At 45.0% G+C, this 10211-nt stretch overlaps 1 protein-coding gene across 1 annotated transcript; it reads right to left on the reverse strand.

Moving 5' to 3' along the window:
- Positions 1 to 258: 258 nt before the first annotated feature.
- Positions 259 to 5568, reverse strand: LOC311024451 (uncharacterized protein). Its single transcript, XM_084026865.1, has 4 exons — positions 5344 to 5568; positions 3500 to 4392; positions 2654 to 2776; positions 259 to 1217 (listed from the first exon to the last, which is right to left on the reverse strand). Exons 1-4 carry the CDS (start codon positions 5387 to 5389, stop codon positions 1161 to 1163), a joined length of 1119 nt encoding a protein of 372 aa, XP_083882991.1. The 5' UTR covers positions 5390 to 5568; the 3' UTR covers positions 259 to 1160.
- Between the last annotated feature and the right edge of the window lie 4643 nt (positions 5569 to 10211).

Here is a 10211-nt window from a genome sequence, read left to right on the forward strand (position 1 = left end):
AATACAGAATATGACCAGAGCTGATTTATGGAAATATGAATATTGTTATTATTGTCAGTTATAACAGGGACCATAATCTTTTTAATTTCAAAATATATAATATATATAATTATTGTAATGCTAAGATTTCCGAATAAGAATATTGTTAATATTGTAAGAGAGAATTTTGTATTTTGTATAGCATTTTTGTTGGATGAAACCAATATATAATTTATAAAATCAATCAATCAATAAATCAATCAATCAATCAATAAATAAATCAATCAATCACATTAATTAATAGTATAAAATCACCATTAGACATGTGTAAAAGACCATTAAATAAAAATATAATTATCATTATTATAATTATCACTTTCAGTTATAATGGGGATGATAATCTGAAAACACTTTTGAATTAAGATTCAAAAACAATAATTAGTGTGATTTAGAAAAATGTAAATAATATTTATACATTAGTTGGTACATTTTTGCAATGCTAAAATGTATACATTACAAAAAATGCAATAATATTATTAACAACAACAGTTTTTATAGATGTATCAAGTGAATAGAACCAATAAATGAAAATATAATTAACATGAGTAACTTTGATATCTTCACATCAGCCCAATGTCAAGTTGGTAGACTTAAATAATAATAATAATAATAATAATAATAATAATAATAATAATAATAATAATAATAATAATAATAATAGTTTATTTAGATATATTATAATTATATAGTAATTCGTAATAGTAATACTTACGAATAGTACAATTAGTAGCATTTCCTTTACAATAAATGCTCATTTAGTTGTTGTTAGCTTTTTTAAATATAAAACTCCACAGTGCTTTACAGATTATAAATAAAAGCAGCTATGAAAATTAATTGTACATTCAATTCAAACAAGATTACAAATAAAAAGGCACAAAAACAGGAAATATTTTGTCCATCCAATTTAGAGTCATCAATTAACCTATCCCCATCCTGCATGTCTTTGGACTGTGGGAGGAAGCTGGAGAACCCAGAGAGAACCCACACTTACACGGGGAGAACTCCACACAGAAGGAACCCAGGACCCTCTTACTGTGAGGCAACAGTGCTACCCACTACACCACCGTGCAGCCCGGAAATATTATTTTATTTAAAATGGTTTGAAGGTGTCGTCTCTGCCACTAATGGTTGACTGTGTACGTCCCTGTCCGGTTCTTCGTTGGCTTATCGATTTCTTCCTGTAAGAGAAGCATCAGAGTGAGAACCATAGACCATATATGGACATATCACAAAGATATTAATGTGTTACTTAAATTTAGTAAGCTGCTACAGTGCAACTGGTATAAAACGTATTTACTTTCAGAAAGATAACAGTTACTAAGGTGTCGTTAAATGATAATAAGAATTTGAAACTGCATGAAAACAAAACAACAAAGACAGAAGGTAAACTAAAAAGTTACTTAACAAATATGATCATCAAAATATTAATACGGCTTTATATTTATTACTACGATGATCATTTATGACGAGTAAGCAGAAAGGAGAATCAAACAGTGAATGTTATGTTTTATGTTAACGTGTCATGGATAATTACTACAAGTAGTTACAAGTGTTACAAATGGTTAGATAGCTAAAATTAGATCACATTATATAATCAAAAGATCCGTTAAAAGCAAGAAGAAAGCAAAACATTGAAATATACAATATCTATGAATAATATTATTTAACTCAAACATACATGTCATTAAGAATAAAAAAGCGGTTAATAATAAAAATGTAAAAAATACTTAGCAATGATTTACTAAGGTTTGAATAGGTTAGCTACTGCATTGTGCATGAACAAAGTAAATTGCTATTTTGACCTCAATACACACTTATTCACCCACTGATATCCTTTATGTTTCCATGTCTGTGTTGTCATAGTGACAGTCACATTAGAGGTATTAGTATTACCTGTGTAAATGTTGACTGTGACTCATTAGAAATAAACTTACAGTAAGATGGTACACACCCACTGATATCTAACATACGTCACTCCGTGTTCAGGACACCGCACGGTGGATTTTCATTAAAATAACAGTCCCCTCAGTCCGGTACCTGTCCCTCTCTGTGAGTTGGGCTCATACAGACTTTATTACATTTCATTTAGCTGAACTTTTAATCAAAGTGCATTCAACCATAAGGGTACAAACCCAGAAGAGCTAGAATTATTCTGCCGGTTCTGTTAGAGCAGATGGGCATGATGTGACTGCATTAATGTGAATGGATCAGAGAGACAGACAGAGACACACAGAGGGTTAGACAGAGACAAAGACACACAGAGACAGACATAGATAGAGGGAGACAGAGACAGACAGACATAGATAGAGGGAGACAGAGACAGACAGACAGAGACAGAACCAACAGAGCCAAAGAGAGACTGACAGAGACTCTCTGAGGCTTCACATTACAGTACACAAAGACACATCCAACACACACTCTGCCCTGTGTGTGTGTGTGTGTGTGTGTGTGTGTGTGTATGTGGTTTAGCTGCATTCATGAGGACCAGCTCCTAACGGACTTTGTGAAGTGTCTATCTGAGGACATAAACTCTGTGTCTTTGTGAGGACATTAGTGTTGTGATACTTCTTTATGAGGACGTAACCACGTCCCTATTCAGAGACGTCTGACTTACGTATGCCCCGTTGGGCCTTCCGAAGCGTCCATGTGTGGTGTACAGAGGGATGTCGTCTCTGGTCAGATGGTCGTAGGGACCTGAGTCACTGTTGCGCCCCCTACAGCAGCAACACCACACCAGCTGCAGAGGACACATGGTAGATGTATGACAAGGGTCTGACTTCATATAATAATAGAGGATAGAGGCAACCTTAACACTAGAAACGCCTAGAAAGCATTGTTTTCTTCGGGAACGATGCCCCTGGCCTACTTTTTCTTGTAGTTTTTAGAGACACATTAAAGTCAAAATATTCTTAACTTTTCAATGCCAAACATAGGATATCGTCAATGTCACACTTGGCCAGGGCAGCCAATCATCGGCGCATCGGAGGTGTTGATAGATCTATTTTTTAACTTGGGCTAGCTGTTTCCTGCTGCTCTCAGTCTCCATGCTCACCTAAGCTAACCACTCCAGCGCTGCACTAACCACACAATGACATCTGATTCTCCAACACAGCAGTTTGTGAAATGGTTACCAACTTGAAATTTGATATTCGTCTACACAAATTTTCCACTTTTTTCATGTCGCTCAGCATGACTTTCAAACTATTTTCTTTCAATTGGAGGTATCGTTTCTGCCTACGCCACGTTTTTCGGGATGTCATGATGACATTACGTTACAGAACCAACGTTATACCACGTCATATGTTGTTGGACCAAGTTCTGTGTTGCAGGAAAGCATGGCAGAATCAGCAAGCTAGCTAAGTAGTCAGCTGTCTGCTAGTAATCCTGCTATTCATGATTTCAGTGTTGACCAAAATAATCGTGATAGGGATTTTTGATACCATCAAACAGTGAGACTCACCAGTCCTATGAGTAGCAGGAGCAGCAGAAGAAGACCTAGAGCAGCCAGGACCAGCAGGGCGATCCCCCATCCAGGCACGCCGCCACTGGCCGGGGGCAGGGTCGTGGCTGTTGTCGATCCACTTTTTGTTGCCATGGTATCATTGGAGGTCATCAAGGTGGATGTGGAGCTGACGCTAGTGCTGTTACCAGGGGAAACCGTCACAACTTGCTTGGTTGTTGTGTTTCTGTCTGATGTTGTTGCATTGGTGGATCCATGTGTTGCTGCTGTGGTGTTACTGGTGACACTGGGACTGGACTGGGCGATGTTGGGAGAAATTGTGATGGATCCATTTGTTGTCACTGTGGTGATACTAGAGACACTGGGACTGGAATGGTTGACGTTGGGAGAAGTTGTGATGGATCCTTTTGTTGTCACTGTGGTGATACTGGTGACACTGGGACTGGACTGGTTGACGTTGGGAGAAGTTGTGATGGATCCATTTGTTGTCACTGTGGTGATACTGGCGACACTGGGACTGGACTGGTTGACGTTGGGAGAAGTTGTGATGGATCCATTTGTTGTCACTGTGGTGATACTGGCGACACTGGGACTGGACTGGTTGACGTTGGGAGAAGTTGTGATCGATCCATTTGTTGTCACTGTGGTGATACTGGCGACACTGGGACTGGACTGTTTGACGTTGGGAGAAGTTGTGATGGATCCATTTGTTGTCACTGTGGTGATACTGGCGACACTGGGACTGGACTGGGTGATGTTTGGACCAGTCGTGGGGTCAGAGGTGGAACTGATTTTGCCTTTGGTGGTTGGACTGGAAATAGGTTGTGTAGAAACATTTGGAACGCTGGTGACTGATGTGGTGGTTGTCATGGCAACAGTCGTAGGTGAAGTCGCTAAAGGATGAGAAGGGTAAAAAAGGTATTCGTAAATTCTGATAGTTCCACGTTCACAGATGGTGAACATGGTAAATATTATTTAGCTAAACATCCTCATGTTCACATTGTCAGTATGTGTAGCATATGAGCATGCTGATACCTGATTAGTTCTCCAAAGTCGCATACAATACAGTCCTCAGATCAGCTGCTAGACAAATCAACAACCATCCACACTCGGACTCATCTGACCCTAGCCACTCACATGGTGGCAAGATGGGCGATCGACTCTCAGGTGACCCATCCAACTCCCATTCACACCCATGTGACTCACGACTCAAGTCTCACTTGAGGACTGGGTGGGTCCAGGAGTCACATGACTCACAGTATTATGGACCCTACAAAAGGTTAAATACCTAACCTGACTAAAATCATTGAAGAAGCCTCTTGGATGAGAGGAGAAACATCTCCAAATACCTAAAGGAAGTCCAGCTGCCCACGATAAAGCTTTCAAAGATTACCACGACCAGGATGACAGAGAATCAAAGACAGGATCCTGATAGTTGGTCCTCTCCCTGTCAGAAACTGCTCTGGGTCAACATGATCATCATGTCAGCTTCTTTTGTTGAAAATATTTTCAATAAATCACATTCGACGAGTTGATGATGAATCTTGTGTGATATTGTACTTTAAAATGTACTTTGACTAAAATGGTTTGGAACATTAATCTACTAATGGTCAGATTATTAAAGAATGATATCAGTAATTTCAGCCTTAAAAAGAATAAAATACGGCTCAAACACTCAGTGAGCCTCTTAAAAACCTCCTCCTCCACCCGATCCCTCTAATCTATTTGACTTCTTTAGTTTGAGCTGTGTAGACATTTTGCTGTCATCTACAGATTCACTTTTCCTACTTCAGTTTCAGTGAAATAAACTCTGAATATAAACATATTCAAAGTGTTTTTCCTACCTGAGGCGGCAGCGAGGCCGATCAAGAGAGCGAGCAGCGTCTCCATCTTTCTGCAGGAAGTCCAACAGTTTGTGACAAAGATCTCAGTGTGAGTCTTGTTTCCCTCCAGAGAAAGAGTCCTTTATACAGCCGCCTCACCTGCACACAGGTGGAAGAGGGAGGGGGGAGGAGGAAGGCGGGCGGCCTGGCACAATCCCATCCTGCCCAGCAGCTCCACTCTGTGGTCACACTTTGAGCAATGAGCGTTGAGCCATTGCTTCCTGGTTTTATTTGAATTTTCTTTTCATTCATTTATGCAAATCTGGTGAATCTCCATCATCAGGATGATCATAAATATCATCACAGTGACTTATTGAAGAGAAACGAAAATACATACATAATCCTTTATTTATGCAGGGAGACCATGTGATTTATTGATTTATTTTCAAGATTGTTTGATTGTTTTCACACAAAATAAGTTCTGTCTTATCTGTGATACAATAAAATACTAGTTTTTTTTTTTTTTTTAACTAAATGTCAAGTGATTCCAGGGTGTTTAATGCCATTTTAAGAGTTTAAAGGTCCCATCTTATGAAAAACATGTTTTCTTTGGTCTCTACAAACTGGTCCTCCCTGAGCCTGTCATCTCCCAGAATGAGGAAAACAAGCGACTCCTGCTGTTCAGATTCAGCTACATTAGTTACGTAATGAAAGGAGTCATTTGCATAGGCCGAACTCCTCTGTATGATGATAGGAGATATCCGAGAGGGGGGTGTTCATCACAGAGGTGAAGTCCGGTGTGTCCTGTGGTGAGATAGCAGTGAGATAGCCACCATACGGGACCCAGCAACTTCACCTGCGCCACATAGGCGAGCCATAGCGATACATCCACGTAAACATTGGCGCATGCTACCGCTAGTGTAAGCGGCATCGTCTCCGTGGCTCTCCAAATGGGCGATGACAGACGGAGCTCATTAGCATTTAAAGGTGCAGGCACAGAAACAGCCTGTTCTCAGGAGAGCTCATTTGAGCAACTTTTAGACAGCTGAAATTCAGGACCACAGATGGGTTTGGGGCAATGCATATCGAATACAGTGTTGTTGGACCTCTGACAGCTGTGTGAAATTGATGAAAATCAGTATAATAGGGGACCTTTAAAACATAGTTTGATGATCATCAGGATAATGCTGTGAATCAGTTATTTGGGCCAGAATAATCAGGACATGAAATTACATGTCATCCCATGCTGAGCTGCAACTGACGATAGTTTTCATTAGTTATTCACATTTATGTTTTCATTAGTCTAAAAACAGGAAGCCAAAGTTTACCGTGGAATCCAACCAACCGAGTAGCTTAGCTGCTTCTTTTGTCTTTAACTTCTTGTTTCCAGTAAAACAGTTGGAGTTGATATACAATGTTTCCCTTTTGTTTAATTATTTAATGATTTGATGTGGGCCATATATATTGTGACGCACTCAGGAGTGGTTAGAGTGGTCACCAGACTGAAAATAATAAAGGCACTGTCCACAACAAAACCAAATGAAATACAAAAGTTTATTGACAGTTTGTGGGCGTGAGAGGTGAAGGTCAGCAGCAGTGTTAAGTCCGTAATCCAGTAGAATCGTCGTTGTCCAGAAGCAGGGTCTAGTACACCGGGGCGGATTCTCAGGTAGATCAGGGCGAGGCAGGCGGGGGGGTAGTCAGGCAGGCAAGGGTCATACACGAAGCGGGTTCTCAGACGTTCCAGGGCAGTGGCACACAGCAGACTTCTCCTACAAACAACGATCATACACAGCACTTTAACTCTTATGTTCTCGACTAACTCCACCATTTGATTTCCCCGAAGGTACTCTCCTGTGTGTGTGTTTCACTTCCCCTTTTGTGTCGTGTAATCTGGGCGGTGATTGGCTGCCATCGAGTTTCTCCAACGAGGTTCAGGTGTTTTCCATCTGGCTGATTGTAGTGATGTCACAGGAACTCCATCTTTGGGCATACACTTGATTGGAGGTCTAGCTGACTGTGTCCCATGGGCTCCCTCTCGGGGCCGGAGTGTAAATACCGGAAATGGCACATACTGGTGGTTTAGTACCTCTCCTTTTAGGCTCCTCTGTGGACGGCTGTCACACACCATCCCCCTCAGCTCCGACCGGGAGGGCGGGGCGGTCCAGCCCCCCAGGGTGTCTCTCCGAGACATGGCGTCCGCGTTTCCATGGGCAGCTCCAGACCTGTGGACGACGGAGAAGGCATAGGGCTGAAGGGATAAAAACCAGCGGGTGACCCTGGCATTGGTCTCTTTGTTTCTTGACATCCAGACGAGAGGGGCGTGGTCCGTGACAAGGGTGAAGTGCCGCCCCAACAGATAGTATTTTAACTCTTCTAAGGCCCATTTGATTGCTAGACATTCTTTCTCGATTGTGGAGTACTTTTGTTCTCTGGGTAGAAGTTTACGGCTGATGTAAGTTATGGGATGTTCCTCATTTCCTTGTAGTTGGGACAGGACGGCACCCACCCCTGTTTCGGATGTATCGGTTTGGACCACGAGGGGCTGTGTGTAGTCCGGGGTCACCAACACTGGTCCTGAACAGAGCACCTCTTTGAGTCCTTGGAAGGCCCTCTCCGTCTCTTCGGTCCACTTGATCCGGTCCGGCAGCCGGCTCCTGGTGAGGTCTGTGAGGGGGGGCTGCAAGGGAGGAGAAATGGGGGACAAACCGGCGGTAGTAGCTAGAGAGCCCTACGAATGTTCGTACCTGTTTCTTGGATTGGGGGCGGGGCCACTCTCGGATCTCCTCGACCTTGCCTGCCTGGGGTTTGACGCATCCGCGCCCAATCGTGAATCCCAGGTAGTCGGCGTCCCGGAGGCCGAGGCGACACTTCTTGGGGTTGGCGGTCAGCCCCGCCCCTCGTAGTGCTTTCAGCACGGCTGTGACCTGTTGGAGATGGGTCCCCCATTCCTCCCCGTGTATAATGATATCATCTAAGTAGGCAGCAGCATACTCACGGTGGGGCCGGAGGACACGGTCCATCAGTCTTTGGAAGGTGGCCGGGGCTCCGTGGAGGCCAAACGGGAGCATGATGTAATGGAACAGTCCATCCGGGGTAGTGAAGGCGGTCTTCTCCCTGTCCCCCGGAGCCAGGGGCACCTGCCAGTAGCCTTTGGTCAGGTCCAGGGTGGAGATGTAGCGGCTTTTCCCCAGCCGCTCAATCAGCTCGTCCACTCTGGGCATGGGGTAGGCATCAAACCTGGAGATCTCATTTAACTTCCTAAAGTCATTACAGAATCTTACAGACCCATCCGGCTTGGGTACCAGCAAAATGGGGCTGCTCCATCCGCTATGGGACTCTTCTATGATGCCGTTCTTCAGCATTGTCTTTACCTCTTGACGGATAGCTTCCCTCCGGGCTTCGGGGATCCGGTATGGCCTCAGTTTTACCTGCTTTCCAGGCTCTGTGATAATGTGGTGCTGGAGGAGGTTGGTGTGGCCGGCGTCCATAGAGAACACATCCCTATGGCGGTCTATCAGCTCCTGGAGGTCCTGGCGTTGTCTCTCAGACAGCTGCTCGCCCATGGGTACCAAGATCGGCTCGGTTTTGGCTGGGCCCTGTGGGAGAGAAACAGCACACAATGCCTCCCGGGCGACCCACTTTTTCAACAGGTTAATGTGGTATACCTTTTCTGGTGGTCGTCGCCCGGGCTGGCTGATGCGGTAGTTAACCTCTCCCACTCTCTCGATCACTTCATAGGGTCCGTGCCACTTGGCCAGAAACTTGCACTCTGATGTGGGCACCAGGACCAAGACCCGGTCTCCGGGGTTGAACACCCGGGGCTGTGCACTTCGTTTGTAGACGCGGGCTTGGGCGGCCTGGGCGGCCGCCATGTGTTCTCTTACCATGGCCCATAGGGTGGCCATCCTCTTCTGTACCTCCTCCACGTGTTCCACCAGGGTTCGGTGGGGTGAGGGCTGCTGCTCCCAGGCTTCTTTGGCCAGGTCCAGTAGTCCTCTGGGTTGTCTCCCATACAGCAGCTCGAAGGGAGAAAACCCTGTGGAAGCCTGGGGCACTTCACGAATGGAGAACAACAGATAAGGCAGGAGCTGATCCCAGTTTCGGCCGTCCCTCTCGATAACCTTTCTTAGCATCTGTTTCAATGTCTGGTTGAATCGCTCTACTAACCCATCGGTCTGCGGGTGGTATACTGAGGTTCTTAACTGGGTGATGTTTAACAATGTGCACAAATCTTTCATTATACGGGACATTAATGGGGAACCCTGATCTGTCAGGATCTCCTCTGGAATGCCTACCCGTGAAAACATCATTGCCAGCTCACGGGCTATTCCCTTGGAGGCCATGGTGCGCAGGGGGATTGCCTCGGGATACCTGGTGGCATAATCCAGGATCACCAGGATGTACTGGTGGCCTCTGGTGCTTTTTGGCAGGGGGCCGACCAGGTCCATCCCTATCCTGCTGAACAGGACTGAAATGATAGGCAAAGGGATTAATGGGTTGCGGTGATGGGGTCTTGGCGCCACCTGTTGGCACTCGGGGCAGCTACGGCAGAAGTCCTCGACTGCCTTTTTGACACCCGGCCAGTAAAACCGCGCCTCGATCCTCTCCAAGGTTTTCTCTACCCCTAGGTGAGCACCAAGCTGGTGCGAGTGGGCTAGGCGGAGCACAGAGGGGACATCAACTCCACAAGCTGGTCGGCGCTCTGGGGGTTTTGTTGGCACGCCAGTTTTTTTGGCTTCGTATGGGAGGGCCCTCATAAATCGGTCCATGATGACCCGTTCGATGGGAGTTAGGGATTTCGGCTCGCAGGTCAGCCAGGCGTTGTTGAGCCTCACTAGCTCATGCATCTGGGCTCGGGGGGGGGCTGCTGGGTCGAACACCCAATC

This window comes from Eutrigla gurnardus (genome assembly GCF_963514095.1).
Source record: "Eutrigla gurnardus genome assembly, chromosome: 14".
In the NCBI taxonomy this organism is placed as follows: domain Eukaryota; kingdom Metazoa; phylum Chordata; class Actinopteri; order Perciformes; family Triglidae; genus Eutrigla; species Eutrigla gurnardus.

What these genes read in the sequence shown, in the direction of transcription:
- LOC311024451 (XM_084026865.1), bottom strand. Translation starts at nt 5,389, where the DNA reads ATGGAGACGCTGCTCGCTCTCTTGATCGGCCTCGCTGCCGCCTCAG. An exon ending in CGGCCTCGCTGCCGCCTCAG is followed by an intron (nt 4,393 to 5,343) that starts GTAGGAAAAACA and finishes CTCATCCTTTAG; the next exon opens with CGACTTCACCTACGACTGTT. An exon ending in TCCTGCTACTCATAGGACTG is followed by an intron (nt 2,777 to 3,499) that starts GTGAGTCTCACT and finishes TGTCCTCTGCAG; the next exon opens with CTGGTGTGGTGTTGCTGCTG.